Genomic DNA, 25,178 nt, shown 5'->3' on the forward strand with positions numbered 1-25,178 from the left:
AATTCTGTTTATGTTTGTAAAGTTTTGCAAATACGAACTCAGCAACTAATGATCGTTCCTATACTTCACCTCTTTTTACTCCTACTTATTTTTCTAAACGCATCGTCAGCATTCAGTCCGATTGATACGAAAATAAGTTTGAATTCATACCTTTGGTGCTAGTAACAGGGCATTGCAATATCAAATTGTGTATGGAGGCCTTAGGCCCATATGCTAGACATGTACAATTGTACCAGTGATCCGTGACAAAAAAACTTGTCTTTTTATGAGATGGCGACAAATAAGTAAATTGTGTGGTCCTCTCCTCTCCATAACAAACAACTTCATTATAAGTTGGCTCCTCAAATCTGTCCCACAAATTGAAGTCACGATTTTCAAAAGCAACTTCCTCATCTTTATATCTGTTTTTTTTTAATTCACTTTTACTTCACTAGTAGTAGTAGTAGTACAAAATTGACGTTGAAAACAAACATCTACAAGGTATATGATCTAAAGTTAAAAGAGTACAAACATACGGCTGCATGAATTGATTAATCCAAGTGAGAGAATCATAATTTTCCACAACTAAAAAATCTTCATCTAGGTAGGTGACATGTCCATCTCATTAAATTTGTACTGCAATTTCTGGTTATTTTAGTGCCATGTGCCGTCTCATTACTTCATGCTCTCACGAGTTATAACGTCTGCTGTGTAATTAGTAATTACCGCGCTCATCACCATGTTCTTCGTTCATCTCAAAACTCCTAGAGAACTGGAATTGAATTAGAATTTTAACTTCCAAACTCTTAAGCTGAATGCATTATCAATCTCATAATGCTAATGATCTTTTTGGAAACTTACCACATGTTATTTTACAGAAACTATCGATTAGAGGAGCCCTTACCTATTAAACATCTATGAGAAATTGAAATCTTAACTTCCTTGAATAAAACATACTGATTACATTAAGAATATCGTTATAACATTTGTAAATATAGTGAACCACTCTTTTCACTTTCCAATAGTAGTAATGCCGATGGTTTACAATATACCAATCGATGGATCTACAATGGCTCAATCGTCCAATATATACACTCAAAATCAAGATCAAAATACTACTATGACTTTTCTCTCACCAATGAATTTTTTCTAATGTTTAATATTAGTCCAATGGATTTAACCAACACTCTTGAGGCTTGTACTTGTTCCTCACAGTATCCTGGCAATAATTATAAACCACAAAGTTCCTCTGAACCCAAGCATAATCAATCTTCTCTTTACTTGATAGGTGCCAAGTATTATTCTGATCCCACCAGTGCTGTGTGGTGGATGAAGCACAAGCAGGGTAAGGGTTTTTCCATGGACAAGCGTCTATGGTAAAATCCTTATAAGATGCTACAAATGGTGCATTTTCCCAGTTTATCTTGTCCAAGCCTCCTCTAGTAGCCCAATTATCTGCATTCCATATGCTTGAAAACACGTACATCGGCCTCTGGGCTGGAAAGAAATTGTTTGTGTGATTCGCGTTCTTGTATACCCTTATTGGTACTTTATCCACAAAAAATCTGCATTTACAAGAATGTATGTGATACTTGATCGAGTCATCGTTAATTTGAAATTATTTGTTTTCAACATATCCATTTCGGTATGTTCAAATCCATTTCACGAGTATCCTGATGTTAGTCGCAATTTTAAATGACCTTTTTTTTTTCTTTGAAAGATTGTTACTATAGTATTGTGGTACCTTTATGTATATAATTAGAGAAACAAAAAGTAACCATAGATGGGAGTAGTAAGATGGTTCGAATTTTTATATCATTAACCAAATTTCTTAGATTTAGATCCTAGAAATGGCGGTAAAAAATGTAATCATAAGAAAAAACTGAAGAGTAATCGTATCTACTACATAAATGTAATTTTCAATCCAAAAAAGGTTACATTTTACGATGGATCTACTGGTCGTGAATTCTGATAAATTTACTTTAATCCTTATGCGCATATGGATGAAGTACATTGAATGTAGCAAACATTTTACCTTCTTAATGGATCTACCCAACGCTGATTGAATTTCGAATATCGACTAGAAAAAGGAAAACAAAAATTAACTTAGAGAGTGAAAAAGAAGACTTACACAATTTGATGAGAGTTCCAAAGAATGGAATAAGTATGAAAGTCGAGAGTAGGATCAAACCAAAGTTGATGCCTCATTTCACGTCCACCACTCCCATTGTTATACACATTTGTCTGAATAAGATAAGGCTGCCCTGTTCTGTTTCCCAAAAACTCAAAATCTATCTCATCTCTCAATGGCCCTGCCTCTACTTCTGAGCACATCTGTAACCCCCCAAAAAAAAACATTAAAAAAAAATTCCCACAAAAATGTTCAAAATGTTTGAAGTGAACTTACATAAAATGCTGTCACAACACCAGCAGAGTCACCTCCTACTAATTTCAACTTTGTGCTATACCAACCAAATCTATAGCTCTGTTTTGTTATGAACCCACAATCTAACATACCACACACAAAAAAAATTGAAATATATTCAAAATTCAAAAGAACAAAATAAAATGCGTTTCAAATTTATAGGATTTTAATCACCTGATACTTGGTCTAAGGTAAGATACCAGATCTGTCCATCTTTAGAAGTCTTGAAATGTGTACCAGGACAACTTTTACTGAAATTTTCTTCAAATGCACCTCCAACTACACCATTTGATGATGAAAAAAGGGTAAAAATTACTGATAAAATCAAAAGAACACGAGCCATTGAAGAAGCATTGCTCTCCATGGTGGTTTTTTTTTTCCCTTTTGAATGAAGATAGGCTGGATCCCTTAAAAATGACAACGTTTTATTAATTATACGCGGTTTGTTACCTAAGGGCAAAATCGGAAATAATAATTTTTTTACCTCGAGAGACGAAATATAAGGCCAAGGACAAAAAAGAACGAACAAGAAACTGCTTTCATTTGAGAATATTTTCCTATTTGGACTAGAAAGATATTTCAAAAATTGAGAACCACCATTTGGTATTCTAAAAATGGAATGCTTTTCAAAAATATCAATCCAATGGTTTTTTCAGAAACCAAAACAATTTAATTGTAGGTAAAACTACGATATAAATGGATGTTAGTTGTTGAAAAATTACATTATATATAGATTAAAAATCTTATTAATATTAATATAAAGTTATTTTTTACACTAACAGCGCTACGACAAAGTCATATGCTCAAAACTAACCTAGCGTTCAAATTCGAATCATTTTTGAAATTTTTTACTACATGAATGGTATAGTAAATAATGCATTCTCCTAAAATGCAATATAAGAAAATAATCTCCTTAAGTCTAAATTTATACCAAAATCCAAACATCACATAATTTATGTTTTCTCTCCTAGGGGAAAAAACTACTCTATTGAAAATAATTTTAAAAAAATCCTCCTTCCACTTGTTAAATCTTTGTCTTTAATGTTAATTTTAAGATAAAAAATATTTTCTTCTATCAATTGAACTTTTTTTAAAAAATAAATGAAAAGAAAGATGCAGGGTTAGTAGGAGAGAAAATTATAAGATGAGAAAAAAGTGAAAATTCAAATAACTAGCAAATTAATTAAACTAGAAGATTGTATCTATCTATCTTACTCCAATTTCCCTAAATCAAAAAAATAATATAAAAAAACAATTGAAATCTTACAGACAGATGGAGAACAAATTCAGATTATTTTAATAAGTTCATAGAATATTTTTGACAATTAAGTTTTTTAAAATATAAATCTTTAGAGATGACGAGTACTCTACTCAATATATTTGAATTTTAATAAAAGTAAGTAATTTAGGCAATATAGCACACACATCGAGAAAGAGCATGCAAAATTACAAAATACCCACGAAGAGAGTGTGAGGGTATCCATGCTGCCAATGAAGTGATTTTGGTGGCAGAAAATAAAAGTGGGGTCTAAAGTGCTGTTAATATTGCAACATGGCTCCTTTTGAATGGACTTATTATATTTGATTAATTAATTTAACTAGAGCCATCAATATGGCTAGGCCCATTGGATCGGTCTGGCTTAACCCGGGATTTAATAGGGTTGGACTATAATTTTTGGAGCTCATTTAAGAAAAAGACTTTTTAGCCCGACCTGAATAAGCCTGTTAATTTGATGGGCTTGAGAAATATAGGTAGGAACGGATCGTGGGTCAATAATTAATTAAAAAATATAATATAATATTAAATTTCAAAATTAAAGAGAGTCCAAATTCAAAATAATTAGGTTAATATTTTTATTTATATATTTATACTTTTACTTGAAAACAAACTTAATAAATACATATAATTTCAGAGACCTCCCTCCAAGTTTCATTCTATAACACTCACCTTCCCTATGGTTTACGATATTATGTCTACCTCTCTTATTTTCATTTTCTTATAACCATTCTTTAAACCAATTTAAATAAATATAAATTAATTTGGATTTGACAAATTTACCCTTATATATGAATGTTTAGATCTAATTTTCAATGATTTATCTTTATTCATTGGATCATGTTTCTTCTTCGCTTGTGTAGATGTTTAACTAGAACAAAATCTTATCGTTCTTATCGAATTTCTTTCTTGGAAAGTTCAATTTTGTCTTCTATTTGAAGAATTGTTGCCGAAAAATGATGGGTTATTGTGGGGAAAAAATTTACGAGAATTGGTAAAGGTGAAATATAGATAAAGTATTAATATTTGGTGAAAATGTGGATCAGCTTAGTTGAAGACTTTGATTTTTGTTGGATTAAAAAAATAAGTCTTTGTGTTAATTTATTTTTAAAGTTTTTTCAAAAAAGTTATTTTTTATATAATATTTATTAATAAGAAGAAATTTATATAAAAAAAGTAAAATTGTTAAATTTTATATTAATTTATATTTATTTTAAATAGGTCTAAAGAATGGTTATAAGTAAATGAAAATAAGGGAGGTAGACGTAATATGGTAAACCAAACGGGAAGTGAGTATTGTAGAGTGAAACATGGAGGTCTCTGAAATTATCCCTAATAAATATTATAAAAATAATTTAATTTTGATTTGATTAACAAGTACTAACATTAACATAATGTAATATTATTTTTGTCGAAATTTATGATAATATTTTAAATTATAATTTAAAATTTAATTTAATAATTATAAAAAAAATATAATTTTTTAAAAAAGTGGGCTGACGGGTCAGCCCACGTACTTGTGGGTTGGGCCGACCATTTTCTAGCCCACGCCAAAAATGGGCTAGCCCGGCCTGACCCATAAAATGTCAAAGCCTGTATGGGTTAGCCCGAATGGGGTGGGCTAGCCCATATTGGCAGCTCTAAATTTAACCAATAAAAATGAATCATTTACTTAGCTTTTTAAGTTGATCAAATATATATTTTCAAGGCTAATAACTCACAAAAATAAAATAGGATGAACATAATAATTAGTGCACTAATTTTATAAAAATGACAAATATTACGGATTAACTATTTGTTAAAAAATGACATATAAAATGAAATGGAGGGAATACTTCATAACAATTTATGGAGCTATAAGTATTTGTAAATTATTTCAAAACATAAATTTTTAAAAAACTTCATTTTTTTAACTTCCGTGTGAAGTCAAAAGATGGAGTGAGTAATTGATTTTGTATTAATTTTAGTTATCGTGGTTATTAAATAATCAATCAAGAATAGTTATTAATTTTAAAAACTAAAGTATAATTAATAGCTAATATTTCATTTTTATTCTTATTTAACTAATATAGTACATGAAATTGAGATCAAAGAATATATGAAAATAATTTAATCACGATATTCTTATAAGTAATACTAGTGGTTAAAAATAAAATAGATTAAAGGGGAAAAGGTCAAATATGCCCCTAAACTATTCAAAAAGGTCTAGATATACCCTCAGTTTAAAGTTTGGTTCACTGATGCCCTCGCCATCCAATTTTTGGTCCAAATATGCCCTTATGGACGTTAGTTGCCATGTTGGACATATCCAACTTATTTTTCATTTTTTTAAATGCCACATGGAATTGCCATGTCATTTTGGCCTTACCACATAACATTTATATGAAAATGAAAAGATGTTCGGACTCATAAACACCTCATCCGACCCATAAATCAACCCCCTTTTAAATAAATTATCCGGTCAATTTTTAACAATTTTATTTAATTTTTATTTTTTCAATAAATTTCGAAAATGAATAATTGATTAATTAAAAAATAGGAAAATATGAAAAAGTATAAAATTAACGCCAAAAATTCATAAATAATTATAGTAACCTTAAATTCAATTTAGACACTTTTTCTAAAAAATTTATTTTTTTCGATAAATTCCGAAATGAGTAATTGATTAATAAAAAGTATGAAAAAAATATAAAATTAACGCCAAAAGTTAAAAAATAAATACCGTAACCTTAAATTCAACAATTTCAACATTTTTTTTAATTTTAAATTTTTTTGACAAATCCCAAAAATGAGTTTATTAACAAAAAATATGAAAAAATATAAAAATTACGCAAAAAATTTAGAAATAAAAAAAAGAAAAATAGTAAAAAAATATAAAATAAAAAAGATTGTTGAAATTATTGAATTTAAGTTTACTATATTTATTTGTGAATTTTGACGTATATTTTTTATTTTGTTTTCATATTTTTACCTTTTTATTAAATTACTTATTTTCAGGATTTGCTGAAAAATATAAAAAAATTTAAAAAATTGTAGATTAAAATGTTACTATATTTATTTTTGAACTTTTGGCGTTAATTTATATTTTTTTCCCATACTTTTCATAATTTTTATTAATTAATTACTCATTTTTGAGATTTATCGAGAAAAAAAATTAAAAAATTGAAATGTTAGATTTAAGGTTACTATATTTATTTGTGAATTTTTGGCATTAATTTTATAAATATTTTTTCATATTTTTTATATTTTTTATTAATCAATTACTCATTTTCGGGATATACCGCAATAATAAAAGTTAAACAAAAATTGTTAAAAATGGATCGGATAGTGAATTTAAAATGAGCTGATTTATGGGTCGAATTAGGTGTTTATGAGTCCGAACATCTTTCCATTTTCATATAAATGTTATGTGGGAAGGTTAAAATGACATGACAATTCCACATGACATTTAAAGAAATTAAAAATAAGTTGGATATGTCCAAAATGACAACTAACGCCCATAAGGGCATATTTGGACTAAAAGTTGGACAGCGAAGGCATGAGTAAACCAAACTTTAAACGGAGGGTATATCTAAACTTTTTCAAATAGTTTAGGGATATATTTAACCCTTTTCCCTGGATTAAAAGAGAATATGACATGGAATACCTTTACTTTCACAAAGGAAGAAAAAACATCAGGTAGATTAATGGGGCAAAATAACCTTAAATTAAGGCGCTAATAAAATATGTTAATTTTTAAGTAATCATTGACTTTACATGTTGTGAATCTCAATATTACAGATATAGGCTTTATGTTGCATAATACTATTAAAACCAAATCAGTGAGTTCAAATTTGGGAAGAAGAGCTTAGCCATTTTTGCTTGTTGATTGAAACACATTTTTCAATATTTTAAGACGGTAGTATTTTGTATTTCTAATAATTTTGTATATCAACTTGTTTATACGAGGAAGAGTTCGTTTTTTTTCAAAGACATTAAGTCAAACGTTCCTTCAAAATAGTAGATGTTTTAATTATCTTAGCCATTTTTGCTTGTTAATTGAAACACGTTATTTAATTTTTTAGGATGATAGTATCTTGTATTTCTAATAATTCCGTAGATCAACTTATTTATATGAGGAAGATTTCGTTTTTCTTCAAAGACATTAAGTCAAACGATCCTCCAAAATAGTAGATGTTTCAATTATTATTTAACAATAAAGACATAAATTTTCATAAAAATCATACTAGTAACACATTAAATTTTTTTTCATCATCGAAGAGAACACATATAAGTAATTTCATTATCAAATATTTTCCACATCTTTGCCTAGATATTAATTACATCTTAAACATTTCAACCTCATGCTACGTAATTAATTAATAAAAAATTATGTTAGTCAGAATAATATTTTACCTATATTATTTTACTTTTTGAAATATTTTTATCTCTTTAATTTTAATATATCTTAACTAAAAAATAAAAAATCAATTTATTTTAAAATAAAATAAGAAATATAATTTTTAAAATTTTAAACTAAATTCTAGCCATTTAAAATTATCCTTAATTATTTCCTTATTATAATTAACTTGAGATGCTTCTTCGAATCAAGGGAAAGTTCAAATTTTGTAACGGGACATTTCGTAGGGATTTGTTCCGCTATTACACAAACCCCAAAGACGGAAAAGTAGGAAGAAAACAATTTCAGAAGAATGGCTCACAAACCTTAAATTAAGGAAAGAAGTATTAAAGGTCGTTTGGTAAGGTTTCAGAAGAATGGCTCACAAACCTTAAATCAATGAAAGAAGTATTAAAGGTCGTTTAGTAGAGTGTATTAATAAAATAATGCTTGTGTTAATTTTGTTTATGAGTGAAATTTTGTTTAGTACTCATAACGTTTCAAAAAGGATATTTCTATTTCCTTTTTAGTTTATTTAAAAAATGATGACCACTTTTTTTTTGATAATACTTTAACTTTAACTTTCCACGTATTATTTTAAAATCTCAAGATTAAAGGACATTTTGGTACATTTGACATAACTTTAATTTAGAACTACAAGATCAAAAAGCTTTTTATTTCTTTTTTTAATTTCCGTTCAAAGTTAAACTAGGTCATCTTTTTTGAAACAAAAGGAATATATTTTCTTATGCTACGTGTTGGTGTGACATTTTAATATTAATAAAAAATATATATTTTATGCCACATTGTATATCATGTTATGTCAATTGGTGGACATTACATTTGTGCCTCTATACTCTCATCAATTGTGAAAGAAAATGATCATTAGTTTTTAGTAATTTATGTAACCACCAACTCTTCATTTCATTTATGATTCTATACTTATATCTTATAACTTACGTAACATTTGAGCCATTCATTTGACAAATTTACTATCCACTATCTCCTATTCATTGGAAGGAAGAATTCTTCACCTATAAATAGTGTAGTTTTCATTTGTGTCGAAACAGATGAGAAGAAACAAGAGAAGTACAAGAAAATATAGAGTAAAAAAGATGAGTTGTATTATATTAAGATTAGTTTAGTGAAAGAAAGAGTTGAGACATAGAAAATATTCCAAGTCTTCAACTATATTCACTATACGAAAAGAGACTATTATATGTTGAAGGAAGATGTTCTTTTGTGGAGCTTTGGAATCTTCAACTAATCCAGAGTTGTTTGAGTTATACACTGTTGTTGGGCTGTTGTATTCTGAAGGGGACAAGTCAAGAGTTATACTGCAGAATTGGTGTAGATTATGCCGCAGTGGGCTTGAATCTCCTTAAAGAGAGCGATATATCTGTGCCTTAGCCTAAAGATTAATATATTCATTTTTGTTCATTTTATTTCAACTATTATATTTTATATATGTGGTATATGACACCAACACTATGTATAAAGCATTAGTTATACACTCTATTGTATATTTGAGAATGTATTACTAATATTATGGATTTTTAGGTGTAGTAATGTGATGAGATTTAATGCATGCATTAGCATTTTAACGACAAATACCACTCGAAAACGCTTTTACATTTTTTTCACCATATGTGTGGATGATATTTTTGTAAATAATTATATTTGTACAGTAGGTGTTATTTTTAATATGCCAAATTAAACAATGCATAAGAAATACTCTATGTACAACTATTGCAAGCATTACTAATGCAAGTATTGCCAATACACTCTATTTAACATTATTTTTATGCACTGTATCAAACGACTCCAAACAATAAAGTTTGATACTATTTCCTTAGTTCCTATTTATATTTAAATAAATTATCACTGTACACTTATTTAGTTTTTTTGAAGTCAAATTTTCAATATATTAACATAAATTAGTTTACTTGATTAATTTAATTAATCGGTAAATATAAATTAAAGATTTGATTTTTTTATATTTGTCAAATTCATAATTTCAAGACTAATAATTATCAAAAATAAAATATTAAAACTAATGCATTTATTAAATTGATTTTATAAAATAACAAGCACTAAAAAACATTTATTTTTAACAAGGACGTAAAATAAGAACACGGGGAATGGTAAATTAGGACATCAACACTTGACATTACTCAAGTGGATCTCAATAATAATAAACTAAGTTTAGTCAACCAGGGGATTCAAAATTCATTTTTAAATTATAAGCACAAGTCAAAATTCATTTTTGAATTATAAGTTTCAATTTAAACATTATATTTCTGTGAAAATAAAAAATCCACCACTAATGATAAATATGAAACTTACAAGTTACATTGGAGAGTAAGACAATGTATGTCCCCCTCTCTCTATTTTCACTTTTCTGGATGCTGATTATACACATTAAGGGGTAAAGGCCTAATAAACCTCACGAAAATAGTGGTCTAATTAATATAAAGTATTGATTTTTGGTTGCATATCTTGACCCCCACCACAATGGTGATCTAAATCTTTTTTAAAAAATAGTACAGTATTGATTTTTGGTTGCATTTGCCCCGTGACTGAATCTTATCGAGCATCTACAAATCAAATAATAATTATTGCTGGAATTTAGCAAGTCATTTAAGGAAAAAGAAAAATAACAGCTCCTTCGGCTCACTTTAATTTATGTATGTATTACATTATATATATGTTTTTGTTTTTATTTATCACTTTTTAATATATTAACTGAATTTTTCATGTTTTATCTTTTTAATATTTATTATTTGCTGTTAAATTAGGTCACATTTCTAACTCACACCCTAAAATCTAGCTCAAAAGGAGAAATATTGTTCAAGCCTTATAAAGGAGTCTTTCCATTTTATTAATCACCGATATGAGAATTTTGTCATTCTTTAATATTTATTTACCAGATTATTTACAAGACTTAAGGGCTAAGACTGAACATCAATTAACATGAATATTGTGATAAAATACTTGTATCATTAATTATTATATCTTAAAGAGTTTAGAAAATTTAAAATGGACAAGTAAATGACTCACCTGCTAAAACTGTCCCCTTCTTTATCTTTTGGTGCTTTCTTGAAATTCTAATTACAAATATGATGTCTCGGCTCTCGTCCATGATATAATTAAAAAAGAATCATACCTCAAAAACTAATGTATTAAAGTCCGAATGGAGAAGATTCTAAAATATTTGTTAATTATTTGAATTGGTACAAAAATATCATTTGTTCACCGTTCAATTCTAAATAGCTCAATTTTAATTTTTTATTAAAAAATATCCTCGATATTAAGTTAAGATATTCTTAAACTATAAGATTTGTTACCACCTCCGTCCGAAATTGTTTGTCATGTTGCGTTTATCAAAAGTCAATTTGACTAATTTTCAAAGGTAAATTGAATCACATTGATTTGATATATTAAACAAAAAAAAATTAAATATTCTAAAACTATATAAAAAATACTATAAATGACAATTTTTGCATATTAATATGATGAAAAATACGTTTTAAAATATTAGTCAATTCATTTATAATTTAGCTCTAAAAAATAAAAATCATGACAAACAATACCGGATGAAAGGAGTACGATATTGTCTTCCATCCACAATATGAATCGTTAGACATAAAGATATTTTGACATCAGGTCGGAACCCAATAATATAAGCCCCAAATCAACTTTCCAAAATGATGCAGGATTCAAGTCTCGTTACCCTTACAATAGGATTTACGCCCCTAGCTAACGAATTTGACCCTTATAATTGGGCTTGTTGACAAGCTTTTAAAAACTAGCCACCTATTACAAATTTGGCCCTTTTAGAAAAAATGTAGGGAAATTTCTGTGGAACTCTCTTCCCAATTGAAACTGATTCTCTTGCACCATAACTCAAATGACCATTGCCTCTAGAGCTCTCTTTCTCTTCCAGAAATCAATCGCAAAAGCAAGCACTGTAACAACAACACAAAAGTCCCAAGACTGGAGAACCCAATTCAAACAAACCCAATTAGTTTCCCAAATTTCCTCTATTCTCTTGCAAAGACAAACAAATCAATGGCCTTTACTTCTCAAGAACCTCAAACTTTGTTCTTCACAGTTTACTCCATCTCTCTTCCTACAAATCCTCCACAACACCCAAGACAACCCACAAGTCTCTCTACGCTTCTTCCACTATGCCAAGAACAATCTTGGGTTCCAACCTGATGCCAAAGTTCTTTGTACACTTGTGTATATACTTCTCGGGTCCGGACTATCCAGACCCGCAAAACCCATCTTGGATACTCTCATTCAAACATACCCACCAGCCCAAATTGTAGGTTTCTTGATTCAGTCATTGAAAGCTGGTGAAATTCACATTCAGTCTTCAGTCTTGAGCTCAGTTCTTGAATGTTATTGCAATAAAGGTTTGTTCTTGGAAGCTCTTCAGGTTTATCAAATAGTTAGAGAATATGGCTATTTTGTGTCTGTTAATTGTTGTAATACATTGCTTAATTTACTGCTCAGTAAGAATGATTTAAGACTGGGTTGGTGTTATTATGGTTCTATTATTCGTAATGGGGTTCAGGAGAATGTGGTTACATGGTCTTTAATTGCTCAGATGCTTTGTAAAGATGGGAAATTTGAGAAAATTGTTGCTATTCTAGACAAGGGGGTATGTAGTCCTCTTATTTACAACATACTCATAGACTGTTACTCTGAGAGAGGGAAGTTTGATGCTGCGTTTGGTTATTTAAATGATATGTATAGTGAACGCATTGATCCAACCTTTAGTACTTTTAGCTCAATTCTTGATGGTGCTTGCAAATATCAAAATGCCCAAGTGATTGAATCAGTGATGAGTTCCATGGTGGAAAAAGGACATCTCCCGAAAGTTGTGACACCTGACTATGATTCTGTGATTCAAAAGTTCTCTGGTATTGGAAAAGCATATGCAGCTGAATTGTTTTTCAGGGAAGCTTATGAAAAAAGCATTAAGCTACAAGACAAAACTTATGGCTCTATGCTAAGGGCATTCTCCAAGGAAGGTAAAGCTGAAGATGCTATTTGGATGTACAACATTATAGTCGAGAGAAAAATATTCATCAATGGCAAATGCTATAGTGCCTTTATGAGTGTCCTATGCAATGAAATTCCATCAGTGGAAGTTAGCAGTTTGTTGAAAGACTTGATAGGAAGAGGATTTGTACCTCCCGTATCTCAAGTATCTAAATTTATAGTTTCTCAATGTGAAAAGCATCAGTGGAAAGAAGCTGAGGAGCTTCTGAATGTAATTTTTCAAAAAGGACTTCAGTTTGAATCTTTTTGTTGCTGCTCTTTGGTGCGGCACTATTGCTTTAGCAGAAGGATTGATTCTGCCATTTCTTTACATACTGAACTAGAGAGACTTGGTGTTGCTTTAGATGTAGAGACCTATGGTTTACTACTTGACAGACTGTTTAAATCAAGACGGCATGAAGAAGCTCTAAAGATCTTCGATTACATGAGAACACATGATATGTTAAGCAGCGGAAGTTTTTCAATCATGATCAGAGGGCTATGTCAGGAAGAGGAGTTTAGAAAAGCAATGAGACTGCATGATGATATGTTGAAATTGGGGTTTAAACCTGACAAAAAAGCGTATAAACGTTTGATTTCTGGGTTTGGCTAAATAATACATTTTGGCCTCATTTATATTCTCTCTCTTCACTTGCAATACATACCGTACAGCATGGTTGCTCACCTGAGAGTAGATCTTGGTGATGCTTGCTTTCGGTAGCCATACAATTTTTTCTCTCTATGCACAATTTAAACAGCATACAATGAGAAAAGTTGTATTAAGTCGATGAAGTGACTAATTGCTGCATTCTAACTGCTACCTTAGGCTGCAAAATTGGTACCTTGCGAATACATAATCACAATATCTTTCTGGGATTCACGTCACCCATTATGTGATGTCTCTGTTTTCAGATGGTGGTGTGTCATTACTGGAACACATTAGATCTCTGTGGTTTGCAATTGGTCATACAAAGATCAGCAAATGGTGCTACAACAGAAAAGACCTAAGTAAGGAAGAGAAAGGCTATACTTACTGGACTGATAAAACAAAAATACTAGTAATATGTTTTTGAAGATTCTGCAAGAGGGCCAACAAGATAAATAAACTGTAATTTTGTATGCTTTTGTTTTGTTCAACTCAAAACACTTCCACAATCATCTTTTCTTATTTATTACCAATGACCAGTTACTTCATTAACAAATCTCTAGTCCCACTCAAGTCTCAAGGATGATATTCACAAATGCTGTAATCACTTTTTATACCTTAATCAAGCTTTAAATAATGTTTCTAAATTACCAAGAAATCTTAATCCCCTTTTTAATTAATATAGATAAATTTTCAATAAAAATATTTTACTAAAAAGTCTTTATTAAATTCATACTTATTCACTTTAGAAACACTTAATTTCTAATTTACTCTTATTATTAAATATAATCATTATTTTTCGAAAATAATTATTAAATCACATGCCCATCGGCCCATCCATTTCTTGCCCTTGCAAATCCCACACAAGAAATACCTTTTTGATATTTGTGCTTCATGCATGCATGAAACCTGGAAATCGACAATGGCGATCTCTACAATTCAATCTTCTTTTCTACTCATTACTATCCTCTTTCTCCTCTCACCCATCACTACCCATTCCAATTCTTCCGATGACGTACTCTCTGAGCTGATACATCTCCGATCAAAATCTCCCCTCGGTCTGATCCACCTCAAAGACCCCCTTCTCCAACGCATCCTCTCAATTCCTTCCCCTAAACCATTCTCATCCCTCATATTCTTTGACGCAAGGCAACTCCACTCTAAACCCGATAACTCAATCCCTAGTATCAAATATGAATTCTCCCTTCTCTCCTCTTCTTTCCTCACCAACAACCCCCAAAACAACACTCAGATTTTCTTCTTCATCATAGAATTTCAAGAATCAAAGTCTTCCTTCGAGCTTTTTGATGTTCAAGCTTTACCCCACATTCGATTAATACCCATTTATGTGACCGATGTTAAAACGGATTGTATTAAAATGGATGCTTCTGGTTATTCTATGGGAGCTGACTCGATGAAGGAGTTTGTGGAGATGAATGCCGATGTTAATTTGGGTCCAATTCATGCGCCCCCTTTTATTCCGAAGAAAATGATGATGATTATTGGTGCTGGGTTTTTGATTTGGAGTCCATTTTTGGTGAAAAAGTTTGTTATTGGAAACACCCATTTGCAGAATAAGTATATATGGATGGTTGCGTCGATTCTACTGTATTTCTTCAGTGTTTCAGGGACAATGTATACTATAATTAGAAAAGCACCTCTGTTTTTGATTGATAGAAATGATCCAGGGAAGTATCATATCTTTTACCAAGGATCAGGGATGCAGTTAGGAGCTGAAGGTTTTGCTGTTGGATTCTTGTACACGATTGTTGGATTGTTGTTGGCACTAATGACTCATGTTTTGCTTCATCTGAAGAACAGGGGAACACAGAGTTTGCTCATGGCTTTGGGGCTTTTCGTTTCATTTTGGGCGGTAAAGAGGGTGATTTACTTAAATAATTGGAAGACTGGCTATGGTGTTCATGCTTATTGGCCTTCAGGTTGGATGTGATAGCAATGTAGTTTGTCTGTTATACTACAATTGAGTGATCCTTATTCATCAAAAGTAGTTGAATGAAAAGTTTCAGATGTTACATTTTAGATTTATCGAGCTTTTATCTTGTAGTGAAGCATTTGTTTGCCAGTTGAAATTTTCTTACCAATAATTCTTCACTTTATATCTCTCAAACTTTACTGTCTTTATTAGTTACTTACATGATCATTAATCTTGTGGCATTTCTGTAGTCACCATTTGTTAGCTTCTATCTAATTGTCTAATGTGTAAACTGTCATCCTACATCATCAGGGCACAAATTCGAGGTCCTCCATAAATTCTAATTGTTTTTTTAACAGACATTAGCACTGATAAAGAAATTTTTACCTTCCAACCACCAATACAAGTAATGCTGCGGCTATTGAAGGTTTTCATGGTTGGGGGCATTAATAGGACAGGAAAAGGTTAAGGTTTTGGCTAGAAATACAAAAAAAAGAAAAAAAAAAGGAGGAGTTGGGCTCCCAACTATGTATTCCAGCTGTTTACCCCATGCTTTTGTTATTGAATTTGTGTTGCTATCTGCAGGAAAACATCTTCCTTTTCATGTTTGTAAAGGAAGTAGTTTTCCTTTGTTGAAGACACTTGGATATGGTCTAAACGGATACTAAAAGAAATTACCTAGGTAACTTTGCAGCTGTGTATTTTCAGTGAACACAATGATCTTTCATTAAAGGAGTTAATTACTAGTGAAGAAGGAAAAGATGAAAAAGGTTCGCACTTTGATGTTGTCCTTTTGTATTATCTCATTTCAAGCTATACAACCTGTGGAAGTTTTGTGACAATTTTTCTTTCTGGTTATGGATTTTACGCAGAGGAATGCTTGTTTTCTTGTGTTTATCAGTAATGATAGATGGTTTTATTGGGTGAGTGAAGAGTCGAGAAGGGGGAGAAATTGGTGATGGACAGTTTTCATGGTGCAGTTGAAAATAAAACAAGTGGAAAAGAATGGATTCCTCTTGCTTGCTTGTTTTTCTATCGCATGGTTGATTATCTTGATGGTGCAAATATATGTAACTGTACCATGTTCTATTAATACATGTTTGATGGAGGAAACATATGATGAAATCCCAATTATAACTCATCCTAAATTCATGTCTTTTCTTCTTTTCCTTTTCAAAAAAAGAAGTTATGTCCTTGAAAAACCTCTGAAGGAAGATTTAAGTTATTTCATTGTCTTGTAACCATGAAGTTTCCTATTTATGGATTGAAAATAACAATCCGATTAAACGAATCCATTAGAGTGTGATCATGCAATTAACTAGCTATAGTCCTGTCGAAAAAACTGTCCACTAGTGACCTCTTGCCACCACCGGATACAATAGCTTACTGATAGTTCATCTTAAAATGCGAGGGAACGGATGAACATTATGTCGTTTCAAAAATCACCATCTTACCTTCATTTAAACAGTCTTTTACTTAGCGGTTATGGAATCTCGCTGATCATATAAGATTATCAGTATTCTTTTATACTTAGCCACAATAATTATGCTATTGTTGCAGAGAGAGTTTTCCATGTGGCTATTTGACAAAAAAGGATTTCATAGAAACAGAGAAGGAAAAACTAAGTTTAATGGAGTAGTTGTTTTTCTTGAACACGGAAATATAAGGTATTTTGATGCTTATTTTTGGAGAAGCGTTGCTTAAGAACTGCTCTACCATTAAGAGAGAGATGCAATGTTATATTGTTAAGTTTGGTCTTGCCTATGCTAATTAAGCACTTTAAGTCCACCTTGTGTTTTTTTCTTTTTGTTGCATAAAAGTGGAAGTGGGTGACAATTGTTTTTCACTTTTTAGATATAAAGTTGGTCACTTGTTCTGCAAAGAATATATTCCTTCCCCTTCCTTCAGTTACATATTATTTTCTTACATACGTTGAATCTTGAAAACACTATGTGCAGTCTAAAAAACATTAAAGATCAATAAAAAAAGAATTGTTGGCCGCTGGTCGGTTTGCTTCAGCAGATCTTGCTGAGCTTTTTTGTTTAACAGCCCCTTCTTTCCTTTCCTTCATTGAGTTATAAAGGTACATATGAATTTGAAATTTTTAAGTCTTTTCATGAACTTGCGTATCCATGCAGCAGCCTAGATGCCCTTTTTTACATTTTTCTTTTTCCTATATATATTCTTTCCTTGATAGCCAAACCATTTACTTTCTTATATTCTATTCTCTCAAGCCTTGCCCCCTTTGTGCTTGAAATACTATTTAAGACATCGATTGGAAGTGTGTTGAAAATTTTGAAAGGGGGCAGACATGGAAGAACAAACAGAAATAGTAGGAAGGGCATTTGTGGATCACTACTACAATCTTTTTGACAATGATCGATCATCAGTTGGTGCTCTGTATCAACCAAGCTCCATGTTCTCATTTGAGGGGCAAAAGTTGCTCGGAAGTGAAGATATCTCTGCTAAGCTTAATGCCTTGCCTTTTGGACAATGCCGCCATGTGATTAGCACCATTGATTCTCAACCTTCGTCCTTTGCTGGAGGGATCATAGTCTTTGTCAGTGGTAGCATTCAACTTCTTGGAGAGGACCATCCACTGAGGTTTAGTCAGGTATCGATTTGTTCTTTCCTCCATTTATGTTGTTTAATTGAATGCTTTTATATTTGTTGTTGTGTTCGAACAAAGTCACACATTGGAAGTTGAGAACAAAACAAAGTTAGTACAAAATCAATGTTATGAGGTCTTTTAGAGAAAATTGGTGCAGGCTTTGCTCAAAATGATCAGTATGACACAATGCTAAGAGTGTCTTTGGGCTGACGTAGTCCAACTGCATTGTTTTCATTATTCTTTTGATAATGGTGGTGTCTGGACCATCTTAAAGATGAATTACTTGTAGAAGTAAGTCTAAACGGTATTTTTTGTAATTGCATTATCACAGATGTTTCACTTGATCCCAACTGTGGAAGGAAGCTTCTTTGTGCAGAATGACATATTTCGCCTCAACTATGGCTAGTTTAGCTAGCATTGATGTTGATCAAGCGATGAAAAAACAGTGTTTATGTGAGTGGAAATTGGAAGAGAGAAAATTATTGGTGATGTAAGTTGATTTGAATGTGGTCTTGCCTTAGCGAAGGAAATAGGAGCATCACATTATTTGATTTGCTAATTGCTTTGTAATTCTGGGTAACATTAATTCAATATGCAATCACCAGTAGCATCTATTCTAAATAATTTAATTTATAATTTCTTATTGTGGCATGGTTCAGTCATCAGAGCCACAACTAAGCAGCATATTATTATTATCATCACAGAACAAGCAAACAGAAAGCAACCAAAACATACTAAAACTTCACTAGCAATACATGGCACACATATTTGAATTAAACAAGTTCCTCACAACCCATCAGTGTAAGCGACACCAGTAGATTTTAACCATGCTGCTCCTTGAATCAGCTGACCCACAGTGAACTTTGTGGCCTCGGATGTTGTTAAAGCTTTATGATAACCAGGCCAGTTAACTCTCTTACTAATGCCAGCACCAGCTCCTTTGTTCATGTACTCACCATAATACAGTGTTTTCAATGCAAAATCACCGTCCCATTCTGACCAACCTGCTGGATCAATATGGTCTCCAATGTTGGACTGCATGTACACTGTCCTCGAGTACGCTTTCCATGGTCTGCCCAAATATGTCTTCACGGACCCTTTTACTGGTGCAAGGTCCGAGCTAGGAATAATGTCACAATTCTGGATTGAAGTTCCTGTATTTTGGTTTGGATCTTCGCGACCTTGTGCTGTAACCATGTTTTTCTGTCCGCTCATGGGCTTTCGCGCTGCCAGTTTAGAGTTTTGGAACACAACTGCTGCGTTACCAAAGATAAAATCGACAGTGCCAATGATGTAACAATCTCTGTAGAATTGACGGAGAGTGTGGGTATAGAGAGTGTCCTGGAATGCATCCATTTTGCAACGGTTGATAACGGACTGATCTGCTCCAACACGAAGGGCCACTGCTTGGTGCTTTTGTGGCCCTGCTGTGTTTTGGAATTGTATATCTTGGGCTATGAATCCATCCCCAACAGCAGCTGCATTTAACAAAGTAAACAACTTCATCAATTTTTCAAAACACATCTTCATGTCAAAATCCAAGCCTCTTTGTCAGACCAAAAAAGATAAGTCAAAAGAGTATAGTGAGAAATGAGATATTTACCAACAGTTGCAGATTTGAAAGTTGTTGAGCCATCAATAACATTCAAGTTTCCAGTGATAATAGTTGCATCCATGCCATCACCCACAAGCATTATATTCTTCTTCTTTTTCCCAATCTCAACATTTTCTTTATAAGTTCCTTTTTTGACATAAATAACATATCGAGTCTTACTATTATCTGGAGCAGAAGCAACTGCTTCTTTTACGGTTTTGTATTTTCCACTGCCATCTTTAGCCACTACAACATTGGCTGCTATTGCATTTGCTGAAAGTTGCAAAAGTCTTCTATCATTAGCACTAACCCATGAGGGCAATCCATCACTAACTGTTGGTACAATATTCTTTTGTGGTGCAATTGCAACCATCAAGGCCAAGGAAGTCCTTGCTCTTGCTACCAAATCATTCAACATAGGCTCCATAATAGACCGGACCTGGCCATTTAGGCCATCTATGCAAGTAACATGGTTGGTGAGAATGCTACTTAGCCATGAATGAACATCAAAATGGGCTTGGACCGTTAGGTTCCCAAGTCCCACCATGGAGTCCATTAATCTATCCCTTGACAAATCCATCAACTCTAAACAATCTTCTAGAGCTACTTGTTCCTGGCCATTATTGATCCGACCATTCACATTGCTCGCCAAATGGATCGTCTCGTGGATTTTTAACGATGATTTATGCAAAACCATCTGTAGCAAATCAACTGTTTTTGTATCCATCAGACCAGCAGGTGCAACCTCAGACAGCATGGCTAAGCAAGATGGCTGATCATGGGCCGTATCACAAACACGAGTTGTCAAGGAAATTGATGTACGATTGATGGCCCAGATTGAAATGAATCCAACTGAGCCCACAATAGCAGCTAAGGAGAGAAGCACATAGAGAGCTTTAGTAGAAGAGGAAGATTTTGTTTTGGGAGAATCTAACAATGGTTGAGAGGAAGTAGCCATGACCTTGTGAAAATATGGAGTGAGACTTCAGTTTGCTATGGATCTTCTCATTTCTCGTCTTATTATATAGACTCAAAAAACACCAATAATGTTCCATATATAAATTAAAACACTATTATTTAATAAAGCTACTTTAATTTACTTTATTAGGTGGTCTGGAAAGATTCAGGTATTATATTATATTATCAATGTTTCTTTTCATGGCGAAGTAGGTATGGTTAATCCATATGCTAGTGTAGGTAGTTTTTTATTTAAATTATTAATTATGCTCAACCAGCAAAAATATAGTACGATTGAATTTGTTATAAGGTCAAAGACATAACATTTCAATTTAACTCATCGATAGGTATATTAGCAGTTAAATATAATGAAGTAGAGTGCAAACGGTCTTAGATGTGTGGGTAGATTGATACGGAAATGATCGACAACGAAGACTTAGTAAAATATAAATAGCTTGAACTAAGAATATCGTTATATTGTTTAGAATTCAATCCTTTACATGTATATCAATACTACTATTTCATTAATTGTTTGGCAAATAAGGATGCTATATTAACCAGTTGAAAAGCTTTCCTTTTTTTTTTCTTTTTTTGGAGGGAAAGGATATATTATAATGTATATATAAGTTGAAAAGCTTTCGCTCAAGCCTTAAAAGTACTGAAAACATCCCACAGAAAAGCTCTATCTGAAAATACTATTACTCATGCTAGCCGATAAATAGCAGGTTGTAATCAATTTATATCAGGTTAGAAAGTAATATTTAAAGATGAATATATAATAATCTTTTTATATCACGAGTACATATTTGAAATCATAAGATGAAATCAGCGTGAAATTACATATCTAAATGCTGATTCTATCTCACGATACCATATATCGCATGATCAAGCGCCTACTAAATATTATTTCTCCACACATACACAGTACTTAGCATTTAGAAAGCTCAAATCTTGTTGTTGTTTTTTTAAAATCATAATAAAGTGTCGGTGTAATAGTATAACAGCTACGTAAAACTATACTAATAAGTTGAGTAGAATTATTGCTCAAAGATAAGATATTTAAATTGGATCCAATTGGCCCTTAAAACATTAAAGAGTCATTTGTTTAAAGCATATAGAAATTAAAAACCAGAATCAATTTGACCAAACCATCATCTATATAGCCATGTATTTTAACAAATTTTTTCTAGTTAAAAGAGAGCAATATCCATAACAGTTCTTTCCTTTTATAATAAACTTCAACTTGGATATTTTAATGACCTGTCTGTCTTTATTCCTTTTGTTTGATTGATATACTATATATATAACTGGTCTTTTTATTTGTTCACCTTAGCAAATTAATCAAAAGAATTAATGCAATCTTTTAACTTTAATGTTTTACGTGATATGTTTAAGGTCATAAGATTAAAGATGTTTTGATATATTTGAGATAATTTTAATTAAAAACTACAATATTAAAAAGTCTTCATTCTTTTCTTAGATTCCATAACAAGTCAAACATAGTCATTTCTTTTAAAACGAAGGAAATATAATGATTGGTTCATGTTTTTCTTTTTCTGATAACTAATACATTATAAGTAATGAAGGAATGTCTACGTATTATCTCATGTAGTAGTAGAAAGATCGAATAATTAATATTTCTAATCTCTGGATAGTTAATGTCTGTATAATTACGAAGATGTATAAATTTTTATATTATCTCTTTGTTCATATTTACTTGTCTATCATATTAAAAATAATTATTCAATAATATTTTTCTAGTTCAATAAATCAAGAGATAATTTACCTTTTTATGCTTGTTTTACCATTCTATTAAATGTCACTCAACATCTAATATATATATTTTTAAAGTATTAAATTTAACATATTCAAAAGATAATACAGTAACATTTTCTTTTTCTATTAGTATTTCTTAAATATATGTCAAGTCAAGAAGGAACAACTCTTTAATAAGAAGGAGTACCAAATTTGCATACTCTAGAAACAACTAAACAATCCCAAAACTTGAGTCGATCATGGTCTATTGAAAAAGGTTTTTCACTTTCACATTATAAGAATTTGTTTAAGTACACATCATTACTCTTTGACTTCATTTATCTAATTAGATTAGAGGTGTTATTGTTGTTTTAGAATCATAAATATGGAATAATATTTGTTTTTGTTTTTGAAATTGGTTGGGTTGTGTTGTATAATGTGAAGTTTTTTAAGTACCTCTGGTACTTATTTTTTTAATTTTTCTCAGTACACATTTTGATAAAAGTCATGTGTCATACTTAAAAATTAAAGGTGGAAATTTATAAATGAAAGTCATGTGTCATACTTAAATCTCTATCTTTAGTTTTTAAATAGGGAAAAAACTCAAATATGTCATCGAATTTTTAGAAAAGGCTCATTTATGTCATTCGTTAGAAGTTTGGCTCATTTATGCCACTGTTGTTAAATAAAAGGTTCATTCATGCCATTTTTTTAACTCCGATTTTGCAAAACCATTTTTTACACACCAAACAAGGTTTAATACTTTTGCGTGGGCGTTTTTGGATCAAATGTATACTTTTTGTTTGTTTTTCTTTAAAAATATCAAGAACACATGAAGAACATAAATAACTCCCAAATTTTCAACATCTTCAATTCTTCACGAAATCATCTAAAATTTCGGCTACTTCATTAATTCTTTTTTTAAAAAAAATAAAATCTGACATCATCTGCAGAGTTCAAAAAATTCACCCATATTTAAAAAATATATTCCAAGAAAACGAAAATTAGTCCCAAAATTTCAAATTTTTCTTTGATTCTTGTTTTTGTAGTTTTTATATTAGATCTTTGTTGACTAGTATTTTTTGAGTTTATGTTCAAAATTTCAAATGATTTGAAGTTGTGGAGAATCTACAATTAAAGAATGTTGAAGTTTTGAAACTTTGAAGAAATTTCAATTGGGTCTTGTGGAGTTATGTTGAATTCGAGCTCAAAAGAAATTGAGTTTTGATATCTTGCTCGTAGTGAAACTACTCTTGAAATTTTTTGAGGCGATTCGTGAAAAATTAAATAAATTGAAATTTGGGATTTGTTAATGTTCTTATGTGTTCTTAGCAGTGATGTAAAAGCAAAAAGTATACATTTGATTCAAAAACACCAATAGAAAAGTTCTAAACCTTGTTTGGTATGTAAAAAGTGGTTTTACAAAATCGGAGTTACAAAAATGGCATATATGAGCTTTTTATTTAACAATAATTACATAAATAAGTCAAACTTTAACGAATGACATAAATGAACTTTTTTTAAAAATTCGATAACATATTTGAGCCTTTTCCCTTTTAAATATGACACATGACTTTCGTCCAAATGTTTACTTAGGGAAAAGGAGAGAATTAATAATGGAACGAATTTAACTCCTCTCCATTATTTATTGTCTATTGCGACAAACGCTTGTCAGAAAGTCTTTGGGTTACATCAAAATTAAGAAAAAGAGAGATTTTCAGTTTTTTTAATACCTTTAATACTTTATTTTTTATATTAACATATTTAATACGACGAATTACTTATTATTGTAATGTAAATTCAATATATATAATAATATATAAATAATTTACATTGTTAACCCACAAACATCAACTTGTTCTTAAATAGTGTCAAAATAATTTTAAAGAATTACTCGGTTTACGATATATCTATAAATATTCCCTTAATTGGTGGCTTTCATGATCACTTAAATGGGTTGTTGGGCACTAAAAACGACCTCTCATGCATGTTTTTTTTTTAAAAGATCTAATAAATGAAAACTAAAGTGATTCATGTTGCATTATTTTTTTCTATCAATAATGGCGACAAGAAAACATGCTCTTCCAAAAGAATACTTTGCTTTAGCAGAAAATAAATTTGTACGGAATATATGATTTATTTTAGGCGATCAATTCCAAATTTGAAAAGTGGTACGAGGAATATGATTGAACTTTAATTGGTGTTAAGAGTGTCATCAAAATAAGCAGAGTTAATAATGAATTTATCATTAATTCGTCCAATAAAATTAAAAAGAAAAATGGTTTAGTTACACTTAAGTTTATAGATTTAGAAAAAAGAAAATCACTTATTAACTTTTATGAATAAATTGGATAACTAACTTATTAACTTTTATAAATAAATTGGATAACTAACGCACTAGACATATGGAACGTGAACGACTATAAAATATCTATTTTTAGAAAGTAGCCTAAAATAAACGACAAGATCATTCCTATCCATGATAGACATCACAACAATGACTTCCTCTTTTATATAGTTATAATGAATAAGAAAAAAAAAAGTCACGTGGGCAATTTGATATATATTGATA

The 25,178-nt window shown here is 30.9% G+C and overlaps 5 protein-coding genes across 6 annotated transcripts; 3 read left to right on the forward strand and 2 right to left on the reverse strand.

Moving 5' to 3' along the window:
• Positions 1 to 901: 901 nt before the first annotated feature.
• On the reverse strand, positions 902 to 2,815 carry LOC101261871 (probable xyloglucan endotransglucosylase/hydrolase protein 8). 2 transcript variants are annotated; one of them, XM_019212350.3, is made up of 5 exons: positions 2,579 to 2,815; positions 2,387 to 2,487; positions 2,171 to 2,313; positions 2,015 to 2,059; positions 902 to 1,544 (listed from the first exon to the last, which is right to left on the reverse strand). In XM_019212350.3, exons 1-5 carry the CDS (start codon positions 2,766 to 2,768, stop codon positions 1,142 to 1,144), a joined length of 882 nt encoding a protein of 293 aa, XP_019067895.1. In that variant the 5' UTR covers positions 2,769 to 2,815; the 3' UTR covers positions 902 to 1,141. The 2 variants fall into 2 exon arrangements, with proteins under 2 accessions (XP_019067895.1, XP_019067894.1); XM_019212349.3 differs by lacking the exon at positions 2,015 to 2,059 and having other exon boundaries at positions 2,111 to 2,313; positions 2,579 to 2,813.
• A 9,059-nt stretch (positions 2,816 to 11,874) lies between these two features.
• LOC101258435 (pentatricopeptide repeat-containing protein At4g21170) lies at positions 11,875 to 15,868 on the forward strand. Its single transcript, XM_069293710.1, has one exon. The coding sequence runs from the start codon at positions 11,969 to 11,971 to the stop codon at positions 13,721 to 13,723; it is 1,755 nt and encodes a 584-aa protein (XP_069149811.1). The 5' UTR covers positions 11,875 to 11,968; the 3' UTR covers positions 13,724 to 15,868.
• LOC101261568 (probable dolichyl-diphosphooligosaccharide--protein glycosyltransferase subunit 3B) lies at positions 14,655 to 15,868 on the forward strand. Its single transcript, XM_004232693.5, has one exon. The coding sequence runs from the start codon at positions 14,655 to 14,657 to the stop codon at positions 15,705 to 15,707; it is 1,053 nt and encodes a 350-aa protein (XP_004232741.1). The 3' UTR covers positions 15,708 to 15,868.
• A 424-nt stretch (positions 15,869 to 16,292) lies between these two features.
• On the forward strand, positions 16,293 to 18,924 carry LOC101261285 (nuclear transport factor 2B). Its single transcript, XM_004232692.5, has 2 exons — positions 16,293 to 18,303; positions 18,632 to 18,924. The coding sequence occupies exons 1-2, from the start codon at positions 18,001 to 18,003 to the stop codon at positions 18,704 to 18,706; spliced, it is 378 nt and encodes a 125-aa protein (XP_004232740.1). The 5' UTR covers positions 16,293 to 18,000; the 3' UTR covers positions 18,707 to 18,924.
• LOC101260501 (pectinesterase-like) lies at positions 18,913 to 20,948 on the reverse strand. Its single transcript, XM_069293711.1, has 2 exons — positions 19,904 to 20,948; positions 18,913 to 19,778 (listed from the first exon to the last, which is right to left on the reverse strand). Exons 1-2 carry the CDS (start codon positions 20,850 to 20,852, stop codon positions 19,087 to 19,089), a joined length of 1,641 nt encoding a protein of 546 aa, XP_069149812.1. The 5' UTR covers positions 20,853 to 20,948; the 3' UTR covers positions 18,913 to 19,086.
• Between the last annotated feature and the right edge of the window lie 4,230 nt (positions 20,949 to 25,178).

Source organism: Solanum lycopersicum, chromosome 2 (assembly GCF_036512215.1).
Source record: "Solanum lycopersicum chromosome 2, SLM_r2.1".
Lineage (NCBI taxonomy): Eukaryota > Viridiplantae > Streptophyta > Magnoliopsida > Solanales > Solanaceae > Solanum > Solanum lycopersicum.

Coding starts and splice junctions, on each gene's coding strand:
- LOC101261871 (XM_019212349.3), bottom strand. CDS start 2,768: ATGGAGAGCAATGCTTCTTCAATGGCTCGTGTTCTTTTGATTTTATCA. Junction 2,488..2,578: donor TACCTTAGACCAAGTATCAG/GTGATTAAAATC, acceptor GTGGTATGTTAG/ATTGTGGGTTCATAACAAAA. Junction 2,314..2,386: donor GTGTTGTGACAGCATTTTAT/GTAAGTTCACTT, acceptor GGGGGGTTACAG/ATGTGCTCAGAAGTAGAGGC.
- LOC101258435 (XM_069293710.1), top strand. CDS start 11,969: ATGACCATTGCCTCTAGAGCTCTCTTTCTCTTCCAGAAATCAATCGCA.
- LOC101261568 (XM_004232693.5), top strand. CDS start 14,655: ATGCATGAAACCTGGAAATCGACAATGGCGATCTCTACAATTCAATCT.
- LOC101261285 (XM_004232692.5), top strand. CDS start 18,001: ATGGAAGAACAAACAGAAATAGTAGGAAGGGCATTTGTGGATCACTAC. Junction 18,304..18,631: donor ATCCACTGAGGTTTAGTCAG/GTATCGATTTGT, acceptor GCATTATCACAG/ATGTTTCACTTGATCCCAAC.
- LOC101260501 (XM_069293711.1), bottom strand. CDS start 20,852: ATGGCTACTTCCTCTCAACCATTGTTAGATTCTCCCAAAACAAAATCT. Junction 19,779..19,903: donor TTTCAAATCTGCAACTGTTG/GTAAATATCTCA, acceptor TGTTAAATGCAG/CTGCTGTTGGGGATGGATTC.